Here is a 24,077-nt window from a genome sequence, read left to right on the forward strand (position 1 = left end):
ACTGCATCTTAAATTAAATTAGTTTCAGCACATTGACATACTGTATAAACTTGATAATTCTCTATTACAATGATTGGAAGCATTTCCAAAGTAAGAATAAAAAGGGAAAGACATTAATTTATGTCAAAAGAAGGGTGGGATTACAGAGGAAAGAAAGATGCCTTCGGCTATTGATAGCAGGGGGTCCATAAGGGTTGGAATCAGAGTGGCGTTGGTGAGGAGCATGCCAAATAGGTACCAAGCATCGAGACTGGTATTTACATGGGGGTGGGGGGCAGAAGGATTTAATAAGTTAGATTTTTCAAGAGAGAATAAATGAATAACCAAGATAACACATCAAGTGTAACATACTTATTTCAAATGTGGGTTAACATGACTAACTTTTTGCTAACATAACCTGTGATTGTGTTCTATTTTCTGAGACCTTTGGACCCACTCTTTGCCCATCTGGCATGGCAACCACCTTCCACGTGTCCTGCCTGCACGTTACAAGACATCGGCTGGGCGCACGCCGTCGCTCTTACTGTTACCGACGTCCTACTGGCACAGCCGGCATCCTACTGATCGGTACAGTTAGCCCTGAAGTAGACAAAGCACAGAAATAAAAGGAGTTATTATATATTTTTAAATATAACATCTACATAATTTTCTCTGTAGTTCTTCTTTGAATTTTCCCTCCATTCATGAACTAGGTCATTTTTGGAAAGTCATTCTTCACATTACTTCCCAATCAGGGTTTGACACAGATTGGACAAAGTAGGTGTCACATAACCAGATTTTACTGAAAGCGGTTGATTTGTGATACCATTACTGCATTGTCTGCTCCAGTGGGTCAGCCATACATGAAAGGCTATTCTGAACAATGCTGTGTTACACCAGGACTCTTTGGATGTCTCTGATCATGGCGATGTTTTGAGCTGATATGGGCCATAAGTAATGCTTATCTTTAGGATTGCATCAGGATGGATTTTTCAACTACTCGAACAAAAGGTTTGAGCGGTTTAAATTCCGTTAATGAAATGAAAAATCCCACCGGGTCAGAGCCGAGGGCTGCGACACAGAGTCAGAGACGAGGGCTGCGACACAGCGTCAGAGACGTTCCGTTTTCAGAAAGACATTGTTTTCTGCCTCATCTAACAAAAGCATCAATTCAGATTGATTTAGTTTGGATTAGATTATTTTTTTTAAACCTCTAGTCCTCTGTGTTCTCTAAATATCCTCTTCTTTCATGACGCATACCAAAAACATCAACCAAAGCAGATTCTTTAACATAGAGAGTGATTCATTTGTTTGTACGAACAAGGCAATGGAAATACGAACTTTACTTACTCTTCTCTGACAGACCACACAAATCGCTTTACAACACAAGCCATTTATTCACAGAGACAATCGCAACAGCTGCAGAAACTACATGCCAGGCAGGCACTACCTGCATCATCAGGGATAACTAACACCAATGGGATCGCCGTTCGGTGTGACGTGGGTTTCGGTATCTCGATCAAGCACATACACTGCAGGGATAGGAGATCAAACCACAAACCTTGCAGTGACCCTTCAACCTCCTGAGCCACAACTTCCTGAAATGGTAGATGCATCATCACGGAAAATAGTACACACTCAGAAACAGAACATGGACAAAACACATCCTAATTTTTTCTATGTTCTCAAAATGGCTTCCATGAAGTTATTACCATTTGTTTAAAAACATACAATTGATATCATCTGAGCACTAAAATGGACCAGCCTCCTGCTGTAGATAAACCTCTAACCACATGCATCCTGGGATACGAGTCTGCCCACCGTGACCCTGAAGAAAACAAGCCAGTACAGAAAATGCATAGAAAAGGCCGCTCTAAAATTGGAGGTGTGCAAAACAACACAGACATTTTCTCATTTTCCATTAACTCTACAGTGTTTCACAAGAATAAGTTGTGTGCCATTTGTCATTATGTTTTCTGAGAAAAACATAATGAACATTAGATCCCTTCACTCAATATCGAACATGTGATAGTGAAATAACACCAGTGGTGGTTTGAACCTCTGTTGATGTACAAGCATGAAGAAATCACAGTGATCTCCACTCGTTATGCCAAAACCATATATAAGAGAATCAACTGCAGATTTTTTTTTTTACCGGTAATCAGTTCTCATTTTCATTTTCGGGGAAAAACTGTTATTCATCCATTCATTCACCTGTTTTCAGAAAGCATTCATCCTTTGTAGAGTCATGAAGAGCCTGGCAGGGTACATCCTGGACAGTGTCAACACAAAGAAAGACGACCAGTCATGCTGACATTCCCTTCAATGGAGGATTTAGAGTCACCAGTCCCTGGTTTGCATTTTGGATAGTGGGTTGAAGCTTTGGCAACCCACACAGAACAATCAAACTCCTCTTTGCTTTGAAGGGACGCCATTAGCTGCAACACTGTGCAGCCTGATGATTATTCATCCAAACGGGATAAAAATATTCAGGTAATTTATGGAGATTTGGTTGACTCACGTTAAGGAGAAATAGAAAGGACACTGTTGAGTTAGGTGTGAATCTTTTAGTGGCTGACCTTACATTGCAAAATTAATTCCTGAGCAGAAGTGAGAATATATGAGCAGAAGATTAATAGGAGTTCTAAGAATCTAATATCTCCTTGTGGAGACAGATATTGTATTTTTACTTTCTAAATCACTGAAGTGTAACTTGCCCTAAAGGACAAAAAGCTATTTTTCAGCGGCGCTTTAAAAAAAAAATCTGTTTACTCCTGCAAATTGATTTCAGTTGGAGCAACAACAAAAAAGTACTTCCTTTGAGTTTTTATCTCTTAATAATGATCTGCTGTGAAAATATTCTTGAGAGTAAATGCTGTTTTTATTCATTGATTAATTGATAGCACCAGAAGAACGAGAGATAACACTGCAGGGTAGGGCAGGGTGTTCTGACTGATTCAGCTGCTTCTAAATTTGACACTGTTTTCACCAAACTGTGAAACAATAAAGTTGCAAGTTGTCTTGCAGGTTGTACCAAACAGGTCCAGCCTCAATCCCAGAAGAGGTGTAATCATCCTAAATGCCTGTCATTGCCTGCTTTATCAAAGATAAATTAATGCTATAATGCAACATGATAACTCTGTTAATCAGGGTTTCTAAAGAAGCTTGAGAATTCTTTCAGCAGTAGGAAGATGCCTTAGATCTTTAGATTGCTTCAGAAACTCTCGCATTGCTGTCACGTACTAGAAGCAGGTATCATTCCTTAATTCCAGATTAAGTTTATAAGTTTATAAGTTTATAAGTGATTCACCTTTCATACACACATACAGTAGTATACGCACAAATATACCTTTAGCAATTGTATTCACGCTGATGTCATTATTAGTTTAGAAGTTATTCACAAAAAGTACACTTTGAGTAATGGTGGATTCTTCTGGGTCTAGCTCTGTAGCTTTTGAGGATACAATAAATCCATTTGCCCAAAACAACAATAGCTGTTAATTAATCTTTCTGGTCTGGAAAAGGCATCTTTTCTTATTGTAGCATACACACACAGTATATTTGTGCGTATACTACTCCATGTGTGTATGAAAGGTGAATCACTTATAAACCTTGCTCAACAACTTCACACAAGTCCCTGTAAACTCAGGGACTCAGCAAACTATCAGCAACATCCGATAAGGAGCGGAGATCCCACGAGATTGTAGCCACATTTAATGCCTGTGAGAGTCGTGTAGCGACTTCCTCTTGTTGTGGCTGTTGCCAGCAGCAGCTCGCCGATTTCTGCACCCACTTGCCAAAATCAGGTCAAATCCTTACTCATGACGACAATGACGAATCGAGCAGGTTTTTAAATGTATGTAGAATTTGAATAATACAAAAGAGAGCACAGATACATTCCCTTGTGAAGGATTTAAAACAGAGCGTACCGGAACGCTGAAGGTATACGTTCCTTTCTGAGTGCATGAGAAGTGAAGGGCGCTGAGCTGAAATGGTTTTTATGATAAGGAACAAATTCGTTCACCAACAGCAGTCACATAGGAACTACAAAGAGAAGAGTTCATTAAGGCGTGTTCTGCTGCATGCACTTAGTCCAGTATCATTGAGGGGGACATCTAGATCATGCCCTTGTGGAATAGCATCGCTGAGTGCATTTGGGACTGCAGTGCAACAGCAAGCTCCTGTCAAAATAAAAACTTATCACATGATGCTCCCATGAACTAAAAAAACTGAAACACAGCTGCACATTACAGAATCGCAGCTCAGGCCAGAAGATCACAAACATGAAGCTTCTCTGTGTATCAGGAAAGTACAGTCTGTTGTGTTGGACTGCAGTAAATGCTAGATAATTGGAGGCATGTATTTTTTTGAGAATCTTCCCAGTCGCCTAGAATTCATTTTGTATATACCTGTACACAGATTATTTGTTTTGCCAATAACATTTCAATAACTGACAGGATTGTGTTCAGTAGCAGAACCACATGCGAGTCAGGAGGAGAACCTTGAAAGTGACCTTGAAAGCATCATTTATATCTCTAAACAAGGGAAGTGAGAGGGGAGGTATATGACGTAGTCGATTTTAAACCACACTTAGTGCTTTATTCTGTGTGAGTGCGTCCTCCTGTTGTCCATATGCTGCCTTGGCACAGGGCCCTGCTCAAACAGTGCAGCCAGCCAGTCAGCTGGACATCAGGATGCAAGTATGCATGCTATTTCTCAGTATGTGCATATTGGAACTGCTGCTGCTCCTGCTGCTGCTGCTGATGCACTCTACAAGCAAGCTAACTGGCTGTTTGCCTGAGCAAGAACAGTGGTGGTTGCATCAGAAGGCTTGACGGGGTACAGGAGTCAGACGCAGATGCTGCTTTGCAACATGGAGATGTTTAGTGTGTAATTGTCTTTGACATTCCATTTGTTGCCTCCAGCGGCTTTTTAAAGGATGAAGAAGAGCACTCCTATTTAAGTTGACGTTTTTGTGATATTGTTCACGTCTCTATGGAGAGTGTTATGCAACCATTAGCACCAAAAATGCATTATGTTTGTGTTCACATGTACAGCTATGCACAGGTCCAAATGCCATAAACAACATGGAAGAGAAGTTAATATCATCACTATCATGATTGATGTATAGCGTCAGTTTTTGTATAATCATGAAGTTGCTGAAATTTATCAGACACAATCTAATAAGATATATTTAATGTATTTGATCAAGCCATTCTATCAGAATCTTCCTTTCAGCCTTAAATGTCCCCATTTGTGTGTTTTTTCCCCGTCAAAACTATTATTTTCCTGAATGTCCTTCAAATACTTTTCAATGTAGATACTTCCTGTTCCTTTCTCAGAGGGAGAATTGAGCTGAGTCTTTCATGGTGGAGATTGTCTTCTAGAGTCACTTTCACACCAGAGCTGTTTGGTCAGATAGAGAGCTGTTTGGTCAGATAGTCCGCTTCGTTTGGGCAGGTGTGAAAGCTCATCTGAACTCTGGTGCGGTTCAAACAAGCGAACTCTGGTCCGCTTGAAATCGTGGTTCACTTGCTGGTCTTCACCAAGACACTGTGGAATTAGTAGTGGACAAATGGATTTCTTGTATCTTCAAGAGCTATTGATCTAGATCCAGAAGAATCCGGTATTACCTAAAGTGTGCTCTTTGTGAATAACGTTTCAGCTAATAATGATATCAATGTGAATCCAATTTCTAAAGGTTTGTTTGCATGGTTAAGGAATCTAAAAATATAGATAAAATAAATGTAGGACCATTATTTTTGGTGTACATCACCATATAGGGAGACTCAGGGGCTCAGCGGACGTCTGCGCTCTCCGAGTGTTGTTAATGCATTAATTTCACCTCTTAAGCTGCCATCAGGTTATTGCAATCTGTTCCATAATTGGGTGTATGAGCAGAGTAACTGCATGTACAATAATCTACATCAATCACTCGAAATAATTTGATTGGCATCGGCACACCTGGTTAAGAGGTGAGATTTATATTTGAAAGTGTTTAATTGTCAATTGTTAGCTGAATCTTATCAACAACAATTAACTTGATATTTAATGCCAGACTTATGAGAAAACAATAATTAGTGAGGACTCGCATCACAAGAATCAATCCGTTGATAATTGGAGATAATTCATTTCATTTTCTAACCGCTTATTCCGCTATCGGGTCGCGGGCCAAGCTGGAGCCAATCCCAGCAGCCAATGGGCGAGAGGCAGGGGACACCCTGGACAAGCCGCCAGTTCATCGCAGGGCAACACAGAGACATACAACCAGCCACACACACACTCACACCTACGGGCAATTTAGTGTCACCAATCAGCCTAGGCAGCATGTCTTTGGAGGTGGGAGGAAGCCGGAGAACCCGGAGAGAACCCACGCAGACACGGGGAGAACACGCAAACTCCTCACAGAATGGCCACAAGCCGGAGACGAACCTGCGACCATTTCGCTGTGAGGCAACAGTGCTAACCACTGCGCCACCGAGCCGCCAATTGGAGATAATTGTATCAACAAATTGAAGAGGATGGCGGAAAAAGAGAAAATGAAATTAGCCACATGGCTCATGAGTCACGTCTCAATGTGACTCCAGGCCGTGCCAGCAGAGCGGCACCTTATGTCCGTTCATGTGCTTCTGTCTAGTTGGCATCTGTCTGCTCAGTGAGTTCCATAAGTCAGAGTGAACCGCGGAACCCTCGTTCTGCTTATTCTGCAGTTTGTCGTAGAACAAGGAAGGTGTGATTTGTCTTTGTGTCAGGCCTCATTACCATCATGAAGTGGAACATTGATTCCATGTCTTTCTTACAGACAATTTATTGTAACATTAATGGTAATTCAATATTTTTGCACAAATTTACTTTAATGCGGTCCCACATCCGAATAAGGTTGGCTTCACTTTTACAGGTTGATATTTGCAACACAAATGTGACAACACAGATATTTTATTTTTGGGTTTTTTAATGCTAGTTATTTTCATCTGTATGGACGAAAGACAAATCATGATTGGAGACTGTTTAATAAAGTGTAGCCTATCATCTTTGTCACATCACAACAAAGTCAGTAGAGTGACTCTTACGTCAGAAGGGCTTCTTACACTAGTTTATCCACAGTTAGAGCCTGAGGATGTCATCTGCTGTGGTTCTTCCTCAGTGCAATAAATCAAAACTGCAAAGGACTTTATCATCAAGTAGGAAGCCCGACATACCAAAGCCAGGGCTCTGCGATACTTAAAGAGAGAACAAACTCCAGTACCTCCGGCTCCATGCATTTTATGAGAACTATTTGTTCAATCATAGAGATCAGTGTGAATGCGTTAGACAGCAAAAAGTGAAGCATGTTCCACCCACCAGAGGGATTAAGCAGAATAAAGGGAATTAAAATAAACAAGAGAATCTAGCGCCTTCCACAAAGAGGAAGTCTGACTCGAAGCTATTGCTTTAGTGGTTTTATAAGCTATGAAACCATTTTCATATGTAACACAAATAAACTCCTCTTCAGCACTGGAGGAAAGCAGATGTATGCCATTTGTTTTGTTGTGCGGAAGAGTGAGCAGGGGCAAAAAAATATATATACTGCTTTCAAAATCCTTCATTGGCATCACATTCACATTTATTCCCATGCTTTGCTTTGTTTGATAGAGATATTTTATTCACATCCAGGGAATACGAAGGAGATAATTAGGGATTTCTAAACTGGCCTTTTGATGCCTTTTGAATAACATTGACTTTCTCTGAGACAATGAATAGAGAATTTCTAAGTATAGTTTCACGACGAGCTTAAAGAAAAGTACAAAGGCAATCGGAGAGGGAGAACATAAACCTCCGCCAAGCAGCTCATTCCCCTCCTAATTGGATTTACACCGTCCACATGGTGATCTGGATCATCATCAAAAGGTTATAAATTGTTCTTGGTATCTTTATACACCAACCAGGAACAGTAAAAGTGAATCAGAGTTGATGTGTATTTTTAACCGATTTTGTAATCCGTAAAAATATTTAAATTGACCTAAATTCTGGATCTGGATCAGATCCAGAAGACATTTTGCATGATAGCAACCTAATTTGTATTCACCGCAATGGCTCCATCATAATGTCCCTCCCTCCCACTTCAGTCTTCATAATTTCACTCTTTCAAAAAGTGCTTCAGAGTTTTAAGTTCCTCATTTGCTTTGCTTGTTATAATTTGTGCCAATCAATTCATCCTTCAAAGGAAAAAGTGAACTTTTTCCCCAAATACTGGAGGTAACGAGGGAATCGGGATGCAGGCATGAATGGAAACATTGAGGAAAGGTGATGGAGGTGGAAACAATATTTTAGATGAGTCCATTTCTGGACTGGTCGATAACTTCGAGGGATCCCTCAGAATAATTATAAAACTATAATTACAAACATCTACAAACATTTGTTCTGTTACGATGTCCTGCAAAATGTGCAAATGATCTGCAGGTGATCGGTGTGTAAGGAAGCCCAAAGACTAGCAGACAGGCTGTGAGCTGGTGTGTGCAGAGAGGACAGGCTGCCCCTGCCTCACACTTTTTGCCTCTCATCACACCAAACTAAGCAGAACCTATAGCAATTAAATAACTCCTTTTATTTATTCTATTTAATTGTTGCTGGTTGCTACTTAACTTTAGAAATAAATCACCAGCCATAACGATAATGATAAGCCAAGTCTTAAACTTCGTTCTCTCAGTTATTTGACTGCTGAATGAAGTCATCACCATGCTGCTACATTTCGGCAGAAATCCTCGAGATTTCCAAGACTTTTCCCGAAGGAAACAAGCTGCCCTTGTCAAATTCAGCAAGGTCCCCCAGCGCTTTGATAAAACACTGAGAGAATACTGATAGAAGTCTTCCTTTGGATAACAGTCACTCTCCTGAGTCCAAATTTAAGTTTTAAAGGTCAAAGACAGGACATGACTGTAAAATGATCAATCTTCCAAAGGCGTTGAAGGGTCTACAAAGGCTTTTCAAAATAAATTACAAGGGGCGAGCTCATAACATGTGAAGGGCAAACAAAAAAAGTAAAAAACTGTTTTGATAGTAACATTTTGTGTTATTAAATGTTTTTTACTAGCTAGATGACGCCATCTCTCTCAGGAATGAATTTGTGCTTTCTAAATCCAGCATTACACAATGTGTTGCAGGAATAAAATTGGGGGTCTCGGGAGAGCAGGGTCATCAAATTATGTAATTGGGGTATAAAAGTGACCATTTCTAGAATAGCCAATTAAATTGTTCTTGGTATCTTTATGCAAAATCTCTTTTAACTTCTTTATCTCAGCAGGAAGTGTGACGAGATTGAAGTTCTGCTCTGAGTCTGCTCGGGCACTAAGAGAGACAGTGAAGAGAATGTGGAACTGAAGTGAAATTTCATTGCATTGAAATTTGTATTGACACTGAAAAAAGTGCTCCATTCTGATATTTCTATTAATTATATGTGTTTTTGGTTAAAAAAAAAAAACTTCTAATTTTAATTTCAATATTTTTTTTTACACATTTCAGTATATTTTTGGTAGCATTAGTTTTTGGTTTTGACTCTTTTGGCTTAATCTTACATCCGGTGCCTTCAAAGACTGCACACCATTCAGCATGCAAAGGCAATGACGGAATACTACATCCTCAGTTAAATTTGATACGCATAGCAAGAGAATGGGAGATGACTCCCTAATTGAAGCTTTACTTTGTGCATTAATTTAGCATTTGTTCTTTATTGGTTTCTAGCCTATAGAAATTAGAAGGGGCTTGTTGCTTATACAGTATTTATATTATATATTATTATACATACTGTATATACTAGCTGATAGTACAACTCATGGAGATAAATTGCACTTCATCAGTGCTGACTGAAAGATGCAGTCCTGTGTGCTTTTTTTTTCCAGTACTGGCAAAGCAATAAAGCTTGGCTCCGCAAAACTAGCGTGTTCCTAAATCAAGAGTCTTTCTGTCTGGCATCTGTGAGACAACCTTGACGTGAAATGAAAAATGGACTGAGTGGCTTCATGGTGTCCTGCTATCGAAAGCAAAATGCTCCAAAATGGATGGATGTTGTCACAGTTATACATAATTAGAAATTCAATTTAACCCCAACCAAAAAAACAAAATGCAATAAAATTTGAATGTTCATGAGAACATTTATTTATCTTTCACTCTTCTTTTTGTTTGTGTGCGTCTTAACTCCTGGAAGAGTTAATGGTGTAATTTAGAACCAAATGAGTCACCCTGACTGTAAGCAATGGAGTGAATGGAGCTGGAAAGATTTGCATCTATTGCAACATTACTTTGATGTATTCACTGCCAAGTTTAAGCATTTCATCAATGACTCACTATTGTCTTTTTGCATGGCTTCATGTGCAGACCGGTCACCCTGTCAGACTTGGTTAGAATGCACATGGAACTGCCTTCTATCTCCTGGCCCTTGGCTGTACACGAGGTTATTTTGGATCACGTGTGTTTTTGTCATATAATACAGCAGCTATGGTGCCATTGTTATAGCAAATCCATGTCCAAATATGTGACGATGGTTGTGATACTATGTGTCATTGCGTGTGGAAGTTGAGACATGTGTAGACAAAGCTGTAAATCATTCAATGGGTGATATGTCCTACAGGTTACAAGCCATTAGTTGGTGGTAGCACACTCTGGATTGGGCCACTACTTTAATGTATTGCATTAGAAAATACATTATATGCGATAATTCTTTCTAAGATCCAGTTTTTTATATTCTAGGGTTTCTCATCAATATCCTTCAGAATCTCATATATCGGTAATTGTACCTCCGCTGCCGACTTCCAGTCAGGCTGTGGAAGGAGTCTGTTCCAGCGGAAGAATGAAGACAAAGGAATAAACGGCTAGCTGAGCTAATGAACACATGAGTACAAGCCCGTCAATGTAGAAACAATGAGACATGTTTACACGTATTCAGGAAAACGGCAGGCGAGTTCAATATGTGCTACTGCCAGGTGGATGCAGGCTGTATTGTATCTGCAAATCAATACACAGATTTGTTGATCTGCTAAGATATTTAACAAAAGGATTTTGTAAAACAAGCCCTGTCCTATTTATTTGTGAAGATCTTCCTTCTGTTTCCTTAAATAGACTTGCTGAGCATATATCTAAAGATATTTTTCAATATATAGACATTTACAATATACACTTATTATACACACACATTGATTCTGAGCAAACGATTCACATTTTGATGCAGTTCCATCAATATTTGTGTTCATTTGCATAAAGTTTATGCACCCAGCAGAGACAAGCTCTTCACAATAGGTTTTAAATGTGCATTGTGTTATTGTGTGACAGCCTAACTCACTAGAATGCTCTGTTTTCTGCATGTATCACAGGAGAGTGCTGTATGTAATACCCACTTCAAAGAGTAAATGGTTTTTTCACCTCACTTTTGTTGTTTCCGGTGTTCTGATCTGCTTGACAGGGCTCCAGGATGGCGAGGTGTTCCATTATGAAAAGACGGAGGCAGCGTTGGGCCAGGATGTGGCGATGCCTTAAGAACAATACCGAGGCTCAGGTTTTTCAATGCCGAATGAAGTGAGACGAGAAATGGAAATAAGACAGTGGGTCTGCACAGCTCATGATCTGTATTGGCCAAGCGTCACCATCCAGATTTAAAAAAACAAATGAATGGGCTCCTGTCTACACTTTTGTGGGGGGGGGGGGGGGGGGGGGGGGTACAAAAAGGGACAGTACATTTGTATTTCAGAATTACAAGCTTTTCTCTGGGCGCCCTCAAGAGAGAAAGCTAAAAATCAAATATGAGAAAGAGGCAAAAACGTGCAAAGCTAAAATACCTCAGCTAGACAGCCATCATTTCTTTACTGCTATTTCTCTTTGTACCACATTTAATTTCAGCATTTCCTCAGGGCTGGATTAACCATCTAGCAGAGGGCAAGACAGACCGTATAATTTAATAAACCACACCAGACCAGACAGCTGATGCTTGACTTTTGTTATTGCAGTGTCGCTTGCTAATTTTTAATTTTCATTTGCTGAAAGGAATGATTAAAAGAGTTCCGAAGCTTTCAGGAATGTCGTGCACATGTACCATTAACTGTGAGTGGATTGGTGGCTCTGGAAAATCAAGAGCGAAGCCCTCAATCATTTGTTATAAATCAATTTCCCCAAGGAAATACAAATAAACTAAGCTGAAATAAAGCAGCATTCAATACTGCACGTTGTCTGCCCCCACTGGTGGCACAGTTGCTGTAGAATAAAACAAAACAGCACAGATGTTGGTCATTTGTACAGATACCAGACAGTAAATTGGAATGTTTGCAGTGTCACCCCATCATACTAAACACTAGCCCTGACATACTAGACTAAATGACAATAATATCAAGAAAGATACATAACGCTTGCCTCGGAGAGCTATGCCATGCGGCCACAGGGGGTCACCATCTTGAATTGCGTGGTACATATATACTGTAGAGATGCAGAGAGATGTGAGTGGGCTGCACTTATGTAGGTAAATATTCCCCAGTTGCCTGCGTATGCAGGGGAGTCTGAACATGTAACACATTAAAGGATTCAAACCAACATCACAAGCCTTTTCCTGTTCAGAATTTATATCTGCTTTCAAACCGCAAGAGAGAAAAAACCCACTCAGCTGAGCACAGGTATCATTTCTGAACAGTGGCATGGCTTTAGAGCACAGTCTGTTGGACAGACTGGAGCAGTACATCCCAGGAAAGGTTTGAACAATGCACAGTATTATCGCAGATCAGCAACATTTGAAATTGAACAATTACTTCAATATGTGATGTCACTTTTGTTTTATAGGAGCTGTGAGCAGAGAATAAAATGGATTTGCCCACGTGTGAGTCCAGAAGATCAGAACGCTTACACATGCAGCATCTCAATGGATTTACAATTCAAGACCACTCCTTTGCTTCATGATCCAGGAATGAGCTCATCATCTTATTTCACTTTCCGATTATGCAGAGTGGTCATTAATGGCAACCTGATCTTTGATGTATTACTGTGCACCGGGTATTTTAAAGTTCTGTGCTGCATTATTGATATTTTCTATCGAGAAGTTGAACTGCTACGGGCTGTTAGTAGTTCCAGCACATTACTCCAAAGCAAACTAGATAGGCTATATATATGACTGGTATGCACACAGTCTACATGTCAGGCATGTCTTTTCCAAGTAGGGATTGCTGTGGAACTCCAATAAAGCATGCTTTTGATGCTGCACATGCAACGTGGTAACAGCGTACGATCTCTGAAACGAACTGAACGCCATCAGTGTTTTTTTTTTTACAACAACTGCAAGGATTGGGAAATAAACCTGACACATAAATCAGCTTTTCCTGTCCAATCAGTAGCCTGCAACAGATCCGCAACATTAAGTTATCGTTACGATCATACGGCATTCAGATCAATGGGGACTGAGTCTATGATAAATTTAGTGCATCCAGAGGTCAATTCTTTGACGAGCCAGTTGAAATCCAAGAGAAAACTCTGACTGATGCAACCCCCAAGTCTGTGTGCACAAAATTTCAGATTTTTTTTTTTTTTTTCTTTATTATCAGTATTTGCTGGAGACTGCTGGGTTTCACTGGAGTAATCTGATCAATATCCTACAAAGATAACCTTCGCTGTGAGTGTGTTTCTTAGCTATCGATGATGTACGGAGTTGTGCAGTGTGTCTGTGTTCATTGTCCCCGTGTTGGTATTGATCCCTGTCTTTGTCTCCCTTAGGGTCATGCCCCAGCCAATGACAGATCCAATAGATGTGCATGGCCTATAAAAGCTGCACACTTCCTGGATGCAGGTAACTTTGTGTCAATGAATCAGTCATCACTTTGTGCTCTCTCTGTGGGATGATCTCCTGCACTGGCAAAACGCCAAAAGAAACGAAACGGCTGCAAGACAGATGGATTTCAGTGTGTGCAATGTGTTTATCTGGGATGGATTTTTGCTAATGTGAATAATGCTTATTGTTTGATATTCCCATGAAAATTGAAAAAGAAAAACTGATTGCTTACACAGGCTTGTGTGCAGGTTTCATTTCTTTGAAGAGACCATTTTACAGCATTATGTAGTCAGTGTTATCTGGCACTGCAATGAACAAGCGTTCTATTTGCATAAACGCAACTGTTGGAACTTATTTATGTCCTGTGGCCTTCAAAGAGCTGCTGTCCATTTGAAATGAGATTTTCCTGCCCAGAAGCCCAACGACTTCCTCTGATGTAAGTTTTAGTGCTGATGTTGCAAAATCACCCCAGGTTTAAACCAGTGCTAAATGTTGTCCACATGCAGTGTTGAGTTTCCAGAGTAGAGCTCAAACCACAAGGGCTAAAGGGTTAATAAACATAACAAACCCACTGGATTCCATCTAACACAAAATAAATATGTATTATAGACGTCTGTTTGAAGGATTTCCTGCTTGTGTTCTTATAGTATCTTCCTCTTCCTCTTCCAACACACACTGTCACAATAACAAAACCACAATGTACTGTAGGTATGAAAGCTGTTGGGTATTAGCACACGTAGCTCTGATGTCACACACACACACACACACAATTCATGAATCTACCATTGCACTGTTGATAAAAACCCAGTAGTTCTGTTACCTAAAACTGACTGAATGAAAGGACGAAGATAAGAAAAGTCACCCATGTTCTTCCTTTCCATCTATACAAGGCGTTGCATAACACATGGTAAGCTTAAATGTAATACAATTTGAAATGTCCTATTTATGCACAATTCTCTGAGATTCAGTGCTGAAACGGTTTCTGCTTGCTGTAGTCATTCCTTTTGTTCATCGTGGAGATGAAAGAAAAAAAAAAAAATCCATTCTTAATGCCCGTCACTGTAAGCTGATGGGGGGGGGGGGGGGGCAATGTGCTAAAAGTAAAATTGCTATTAAAAGTGATGCGTTTGACAAATCAAATCTTTTTAGTACAGACTTCCTGCTTTGTGTTACTGTCTATCGGCAGCAGCTCAGGAAACAGGCCGAACAATGATCCACTCGTCTCACTCACACTGCTGAAGGCCCAAATTAGCTTTGGGGATTTAGTCCCCCATCACTTTGGGCAAACGGGATAAAGTGGAGGGAAATCGAGCTCCTTTTGCTTGTCCATCGTTCAACTAGCTGCCATCACGAGAACATTTAATCCTGTGCTGTGTTTGAGCCTGATGAAAAGAAATGTCCCCTTTATTTAAGCAGCCAAAACAACGAATCTCTAAATGTCATGAACAGACTCACAATGTGGAAATACGCATGACAAAGAATGCACGTTTTAAAAATCCATCTGATTTTTTATTTCTATATATGATAAAAGAAATGTCATCAGTTACAACATTACTGTGAGAAATGCGTGAAGTACTTTAGTAGCACAAATATGTCCTCATTTTTTGCGCTGATATTTGACATTTGTAAAGTAGTACCTTGCTGCCTGTGTGTGTCCTTTTATGCTTTTTTCCATCTCCTGTATGTCTGTAATAGTTATAGCTGAAATGCCTGAGGCCAAAAATTAATCCACAGGGGAACTAGGCCACAGTCAGCTATTGAAAAACTGTCCTGCAACTCTCTGACTGCTGATGTCACTCCTCTGTGCTGAATAGAGAGCAGTAAATCACACACACACACACGCCCAGAATCACATCGAGGGAAATACTCTATTAAGCAGACGGAACATTAGCTCATAAATACGGCTGAGAAGTAGCACTGCAGTAGATGATACAGCCAATGAACGCTATCAGATCTCTGACACCGTAAATCCTCTGTCTGTGACATCACATTAAAGATACATATATTATTTCATTTATTGCCTTTAATTTCATCTCGATGTTTCTTTTTTTTGTCGGTTATATCATGACTGCAAAGGAGAGTGCTCAGGGAACTGTCTGTATTAAAGGCGGCGTAACGTCTCAAAGCTGCTGCACATGCAACAGATGCAAAAGTTCCTTTCCTTCTCACCTTTCTGCAAGTGTGAGACATCAAAACACACTGAGATTGTCCATGTCCTGTGACGATGTGATGTTTTCCACGTGGCCCTTTGACCTCTAAATGTCACACACACACTGTTTCCTTTCCTTTTTTGTACGCTCTGTGTTTGTGAAATCCTCTGCACAGAAAGCGACACCTTCTGTTGAGCGTTCATTCCCCTTTCTCTTTCTGAAGCTATCTGTTGGCTGTTTAGGTAGATGCTGCCGTGTGAAACCATGGTGCCGACATTTCTAGAAGGCAAGTTGAGAGTCCATGTCTGTTTCCACTTCAAGGAATTCCCAGGAGGTGGCGAGGCGGACCGGCGGCTGATCTCGCAGATTGCTCCATCCGTGAGCGTGGTCTTGCTGACGCCGATGCTTTTTTTTCATAAACTTATTTGTCACCTTTAAATCCAGCGAAGCATAATTTAGGTCAGGCTGTAACGGATATGAATACAACATTCATTAGTAAAAATGTAGTTTTTCACTTGTTAAACTCCAATTTGTTGCAGCACCAGTTTGCTCACGATGTTAATTTGTGGTTAAACTCTCATGCGTTTCTGTAGCTCGCATTTATTTTTGGATCATGGTGTGCTTAGCTCATTAGTTCACAGCCTTGTTAACCACAATGCCAGCTGCCTTCCGGTGTGGGAGCCAATCTGCCACAGCGTGTCTGTATATTTCATGAAATGCACTAATGCGTTTATATTTGTAGCATGAACGGAATAACAGCGCTGAACCAGCATTCACAACTTTAAATGCGTTGGCGTAAGTGTATGGTTGACCTGTGATTATAGCTTTAAAAGCGTCATATATCCAATTTTGCTTGTAACCTTGAGTGACTTTACTGTACATTTCCTGCAGGTCATCCCATGAATTAGACATGCAACAGGGTTAAAATAAATTACACTATCCTAGTTTGCATTTTGCGAGACAAAGATGTGGAGCTCAGCTTTAATCAGATAAATTAATAGAAGCATCAAAATGACCCAGAAGCATGTTTGAGTTTTTCTTTATCTTTCCCTCGATAATTCTCTCGTCCCTAGGCGTCAAATAAAATACAGTTAATAATAAGAGACTCTATTATATGATATATTATCTATCATATTTCATTATACTTGGCTTACATCATAATGCTGTATACATTTAATAAAGGAAGCTATGCATGAACTCTTCCACAGAGATATTAATACCGCTGGAACTCTTACCGTCGTACAGTCTCTTGTGTGTTGTATCATCTCACAGCAAAAATGCATAGATCCTGAAAAACAATACGCACAGTCATTTTATATTCTAACACGGCCTGCATAAACTAAATTACAAACACGTTTTGTGCTTTTAGGTCAGTCTATGAGAAGCATTCCACTGCCTTAGTCAAAGAAGGTTTAAATATTGCAGTAATCCTTTTGAGTATTCAGCAGGCCATGTGCACATTTATGTACTGTAATAACAAAGAGAAACATTTAGAGTGACCAGTGACCTAATTTCTACAAACACAGCAGAATAATGGAACTCGAAAGGAATTTAGATGATGCAGGGTTTCAATAGAATAATTAAAGAAAATGCATTTCAGGGGTCGCCACAGCAAACCAACACCAGCAACTCTCATAACTTCAGATAAGCGGCTGAAGACGAGACGATTGCGACTGTCTCGTCCTCAAGAAGATGAATGAATGAATTTAGATTATGATTATATTTATGCCTGAAACACACGTGGCTGTTTCCATTATCCCATCATTATGCCTGACATGGCCCCATGGCAACCTTTAAAAGATACTATAGTAGATGTACATGGGAAACATTATTAGATAAAAGAATATTCTATAGAGACATCACAGAAACCAAATGACTTTCTCATCACTCTATTTAAAATGTGGCAGTGCATGCAGTTCTGCGCTCACCTCCCCCATCTGTGCTGATAATGTCATAGATTGGATTTTCCTGTTGCTCATGACGATCTTGAAGATTGTCCTGCTGCTCATGAGGACTGAGGTTATGAAAATAATGAATTTGATTGTGTGACAGGCTTCAACAAATCTTAAGAGAGCAATCCCACTGGTTTATTTTTGCAATGAGATTTCATTTGTAGAAAAGAATGACAAGAAAGAAAAGTAATGTAACGCAATATATATATATATATATATATATATATATACTATTAGTCCTTATTACAAAATTAGATGTTTGGGACTAAATGATGATCATACCTTTCTCTGCGATAAAATTGAGGCTCTGGTGAATGATCCGTGTCTGTGTGAATAAATAATACAGTATTTTAATCAATTTCTAGAATAACCTGTGGCGCTTGTAAAAACTGAAGACCAATTAGAATCAAGAGTAGCCACATTTAAACAAATAAACCGATATTCCATGTGTCCATACCTCTGAGCAGCCTGGCTCGTTGTCGGATGCAGAAGATGACGTTGAGACAGAATGAGAGCAGTAAAGACACAGACAACAACCCCAAACCTGCCAGATGAACAAAGCACACTAAAAGAAAAGACAAATGCATGATCATTAATGTTCAAACTTCTTCTGTCCACCCAAACCCAAGAGTTACAGGTCATCTGTGTGGCGAATTTTAGGCTTCTTATCTGCCATTACTAATGCTGAAAGTTTCTCCCACACGCTTCAACAACAAGCTCAAAAGTTTATTTATATATATATATATATATATATATTATAGGATATTTACATCCTCCTCATTAAGGTCAAAGCACTGACCTTTTTTTTGAGGCTATAAAGACAAAAAATAAATTTGCAGACACTGATGAAAGTTATGGCCCTTCTAAATATTTTACAAATAATACTAATTGTATAATAATTTTAATTCGATTAGAATCAAGTCATTATTAGTATAATGTGTAATGGCACCTAAGAATGAGTTTTCTTTAAATGGAAATAAATAGTTTGCCAATTTCAACAATACTGACAAACTTCACAATGAAATATATTGATCTTGCTGTAATCACAATGTTTTCATCAATCAGGTTTACTGCACATAATAAATATATTACTGTAACATTAAAGCAAAATGATGTGTCAATACTAATCTAAAATGTAAAAGGTATACATATTTGTGTATGGAACACAGTGCATACGTTGTGATTCTAAACTGATTGTTGTTTCTAAATAATGTTCTGAGAGTTCTTACCTGCCATAATCCAATGTCAAAAAAACGGACTGTCTGACAGAATCCTGTCAGGCTATGAAGTATCAGTGTTCAGTCAGTGAAGGGAGATATATTGTAGAATGTTTTTACTTGGTGAGTTACTCTATTATCTCACCCCTTTAGAAACGGGCTGTTCTTCAGTTACAAACAGGAAACACGCGACGTCAGTGAGACGCAAATTCAACGACAAATATAGGCCACATTATGGCTATTTGAAGATGTCAACTGTTTATAAGCTTGTGTAATGTAAAGGTGTGCAAAAATATCAAGTACTGACGACTAGAAAAAATACAACTCCACATAAAAAGTCAAGACAATGTTCCCTCTTGGTTTTTTGTACTTATTTACTGGGCTTGATTCTGAAATGGCTCTTGTCCTTAAAATAGATACACTTGTAGTTACACAACATGCTCACGTGTATGTGTTTTATCAACAGTGCAAAATTAGATTCTATGAAGTGTGTGTGTGTGATGTCAGAGCTACGTGTGCTGATAACTGCATCTTCTACAGTACATTGTGGTTTTGTTATTGTGACAGTGTGTGTTGGAAGATACTATAAGAACATAAGCAGGAAATCCTTCAAACACACGAGAAGCTGTTTTGTCTATAATACGTATTTATTTTGTGTTAGATGGAATCCAGTGGCTTTGTTATGTTTATTAACCCTTTAGCCCTTGTGGTTTGAGCTCTACTCTGGAAACATGAATTGTGTGTGTGTGTGTGTGTGACGTCAGAGCTACGTGTGCTAATAACTAACAGCTTTCATACCTACAGTACATTGTGGTTTTGTTATTGTGACAGTGTGTGTTGGAAGAGGAAGCGGAAGATACTATAAGAACACAAGCAGGAAATCCTTCAAACAGACGTCTATAATACGTATTTATTTTGTGTTAGATGGTATCCAGTGGGTTTGTTATGTTTATTAACCCTTTAGCCCTTGTGGTTTGAGCTCTACTCTGGAAACTCAACACTGCATGTGGACAACATTTAGCACTGATTTAAACCTGGGGGTGATTTTGCAACATCAGCACTAAAACCTACATCAGAGGAAGTCGTTGGGCTTCTGGGCAGGAAAATCTCATTTCAAATGGACAGCAGCTCTTTGAAGGCCACAGGACATAAATAAGTTCCGACAGTTGCGTTTATGCAAATAGAACGCTTGTTCATTGCAGTGCCAGATAACACTGACTACATAATGCTGTAAAATGGTCTCTTCAAAGAAATGAAACCTGCACACAAGCCTGTGTAAGCAATCAGTTTTTATTTTCCAATGTTGCGTGAAACTTTTGATTAATGAGACGCGGCGCACGGAGAGGCGTCGAGGACCGGAGAAATGGGAGTTGGAGCAGCAGCGGCGGAGCTATATGTGCGTATTGAAATTGCCTTTGTCTATTGTGATTAATATTATTTTTGCCTTGATTGTAAGTTTTCGCTTTGTGAGTTTGCATTGATTGCGTATGGTAAGAAGCATGATGCGGGATTTCTGGTCTCTCTAAGTGGGGGTGTGGCTGCCAGTTGTTTTGAGCCGTTTTTCTCCTGTTTTAATAGTTTTCAGTCGTGATGGGTCGATGAGGCCTCGTGAAGCCTGTCGGCACATCACCAAACTGTATCGATACCGTGTCGCACAATACCGCCACCTGCTGGATCTTAGAAATCATGACCAGCAACCCAATAACAGACTTTTCTTTTATTGTATTATTTCATATATCTTAATTAATTTCAATATATTTGATGTCTTTATACACGGTCAATGAATGTGAACTTTTCATAACCAGTGAAACTCAAAATGAGGATGCTTATGTTGTCCTTGAGGCAGGGAGGGGATTTATCAACTACTTCCCCAGACATTCTCTATTTGAAATTTTGTGGTTGGCAAGGACCTGAAGCAGTTCCCTGAGCCCCTCATTCTCAACAGCTCTGAGGGCTTGGCAGTCCTTCACAATGAAATTCCAAATAGCCTGGTTCAACACATCCAGCTTCCTGGAAGCTTGTTATTACTACAGTTGGTGGGTTTCCTCACCAACACGGTTGGTACTTGGTAGCAATGTTGACTTTAAAACAGGCACTGGTTTCAAATCCCACTTCAGGAGTGAGGTGGAGCAGGGGGAGAGCAGGGCGTGCTGGGGCTGACCTGGGCAGAGTGGAATGGACCAGACCACTCCACTATGCCCAGGTCAGGCCCCAGGCTCCGCTACCCCACTACCAGAGTGGGATTCGAACCCAGTGCCTCTGGCCCCAACAATGCTACCAACTACACCACTGTGTTTTTGGTGTTGTTGTTTTATGAACTGTTTATTTTGTGTGTTTCATACGTTGTAGTGGGTTTTGGGTGTACGTATGGTAGAAGCTGTATGCATGCCATTTCTTTTGAACCTGTTTTTGTTAGCTTTTTAGTTAGGATTAGAAAATGTATTTTTCCTTCCTCCCAGACTGGTCGAGTAGATTACTTTGTTTATTATTTTGGCCTCGGCCCACACTGACGCTAACCCTTCCCTTTTCATTATTAATATTGCGATCTAATATCTTTATGATGTGAGATTCTCCTTCTCCTTGCAGCAAAACGGCTACTCTGACTCTTTTTTCAAGCCTCATTTTAAAATGTCTCTGTATGTGTGTTTACTGTTTATGTACTTTATTATATAAAAAATAACGATGAAATATATTAACTTGAGTAAATTTCATGATAAACAAATTAAGACACTAAGCAGCCAATACATCTCCTTAACACCTTCGGAACGCTAAAACGTCCGGTATCGCAAACCGGAAATGGAACTCTTTTTTTTGCGACTGAGTGAAGGTTCCTGTGAGTGAGTAAGCGATCTTTGTTATTAACATGGCTGCCCGCGTATGAAAGTCATGCTTCTTTTCTATTTACTGACTCTGTTCGTTTTGTATTGCCATTAGCGACGCTACAGTATCGTGCTGCCATTCATCACGACGTGCGTCACGTATCTAAGAATCGGGGAAGCCATAACTTAATTGCTGTACCTGATGGTAGCATTTTGAGCTAAGCTGTAGGAAAATACAAGGCGAAATCACAATGGATCCTGACCAACAACTGAGAAATGTAAGTCGCATTAATATCCATATCATATATTGACTTGCTAATTCACAATATGGCGTTGAGTTTGATTGATTGTTCCTCTTGCAGCTGCGGGATTTCCTTCTCGTTTACAACCGCATGACAGACATTTGCTTCCAGCGATGCTCCAGCAACTTCAACCACAGAAACCTTACCATGGACGAGGTGGGAATCCTTCAGCGTGAATACCGGGTTACCAATGAATTGCAAAATATATATTTATAGTTATGATATACAAGTTGTGTAAGAACATCTGCATACTCTTGTACCAATAAATGTTAATTTGGGTTTTTTTCCCCCACACTTTGTTGCTCATCTATTTTTCTGGAACTATTATTGCTGTGCAAACAACGTTAGAGGAAATTATTATAATATATATATATATATCCACTCATCATTGGCAATGTTGTCTTTTCAGGAGCGCTGTGTGGACAACTGTGCGGGGAAGCTGATCCGCTCTAATCACCGCATGATGGGCACCTATGTTCAGCTAATGCCAAAGATGGTGCAGCGCCGGATGGAGGAGATGGAGAGCAAGGCATCACAAAGTGCGACGGCAGCGGCGCCTGCCATCGCTGCAGACGCTGCGTCGCCTTCCGCCGAAGTTGCAGTAGGGTTAACTCCCGCGGCGGATGATGCGAGACCAGAGGCCCTTGGCTCACTCTCAACACCAGCAGGGTCAGATACTCCACTTGGTCTTAACCATCATGTGTCCAACTCCACAACAACTTCAGAAGTCAAACTAGCAGCTACCTCAATGCTCAATGACGCTGGCAGTGGATCATCTTAGGGAGCAGGCTCTACTCAGTCACTGATAACCGGTGCCCAAGTTGAATTGGAGCACTCGGCTCCGGTGCTTCTGCCATCTAAAGCAGCATCCATATCTGAAGACGTGCCCGTGTCCACGGTAACGCCCACAATGCCCACAGAGAGCCTCTCAGCCCGAGAGAAAGCTCCAGAACTTGAGCCAAAGCCAAGCATCCCTCATCTGATGGGTGACTCGGTAGCAGAGCCAGAGCGATGGAATGTGTTTTTGGCTTCTTCTCATCGCACATGTTTCTAACTACAGTTCTCAAATGTAAGCATTTTCATATTAGTTTTACAAAATTGATGCTATTATGATGAGAGATTAAAAGTGTCTGATAGCAGTTATGAAAAAAATACATTTCCAGTCATCTCTCGGGCCTCCGTTGTCTGCAGACTGGTGAATTAGATGTTTGGAGGGGGCTATTGGCTCACAGGCAGTCCAGTAATAGCGAGGGGTGGCGACTTGGTGCTGCTGATTCAGTCAAGTGGATTTCATGTATTTGCTCGTTATCAAGTTTTATTTGGTTGAATAATTGATTCGTGTCTGCTTTATCTAGGAAATATTGTGACTGATAAATTGGTAATAAATACACAATTCCAAGTGATCGGGGTCAAACAATGTGTTGCTATGACTTGTAGCATGTTGGCATGATGTCATGAGTGTGTGCTTTGCCCATGGGGTGCAATGATGCAACAAATGATCAGGTAGGTATTTGAGGAAATTCTATAAGACCCATTGCTCTGAACAAAATATGTTTTTTTTTTATTTAAAGAGCCTGAATTACAAGTAAATGGAAAAATACAGATTTGTTTTGTATCCATACAGGAACCCCTATAGTTTCCACAACTCTGTATGTCTCCCTTCTTCTTGAAAATGGGCCCCAGCACACTTCTCCTCCAACAGCATATGATACAATACACATCCTCTCATCTAGTAACTGGCTACAGCACTAGCCCCTCCCGAGCGAGGTGTTGCGTACCCCCCTGATGGCACGAGGAACGAAAGACGTCCTGAGTCTCTCTGTTGATGATCTCAGTGACTGCAGCGTTATCTCAGATGGCTTCAAACTTTGTCATGGTCCTCCTCTC

The 24,077-nt window shown here is 40.1% G+C and overlaps 1 protein-coding gene across 1 annotated transcript; it reads left to right on the top strand.

Moving 5' to 3' along the window:
- The first annotated feature begins 21,954 nt into the window (after nucleotides 1-21,954).
- LOC137900780 (mitochondrial import inner membrane translocase subunit Tim10 B-like) lies at nucleotides 21,955-23,556 on the top strand. The gene is made up of 3 exons (XM_068744916.1): nucleotides 21,955-22,166; nucleotides 22,251-22,346; nucleotides 22,600-23,556. The coding sequence occupies exons 1-3, from the start codon at nucleotides 22,140-22,142 to the stop codon at nucleotides 22,969-22,971; spliced, it is 495 nt and encodes a 164-aa protein (XP_068601017.1). The 5' UTR covers nucleotides 21,955-22,139; the 3' UTR covers nucleotides 22,972-23,556.
- The last annotated feature ends 521 nt before the right edge of the window (nucleotides 23,557-24,077 follow it).

Source organism: Brachionichthys hirsutus, chromosome 10 (assembly GCF_040956055.1).
Source record: "Brachionichthys hirsutus isolate HB-005 chromosome 10, CSIRO-AGI_Bhir_v1, whole genome shotgun sequence".
Taxonomy (NCBI): Eukaryota; Metazoa; Chordata; class Actinopteri; order Lophiiformes; family Brachionichthyidae; genus Brachionichthys; species Brachionichthys hirsutus.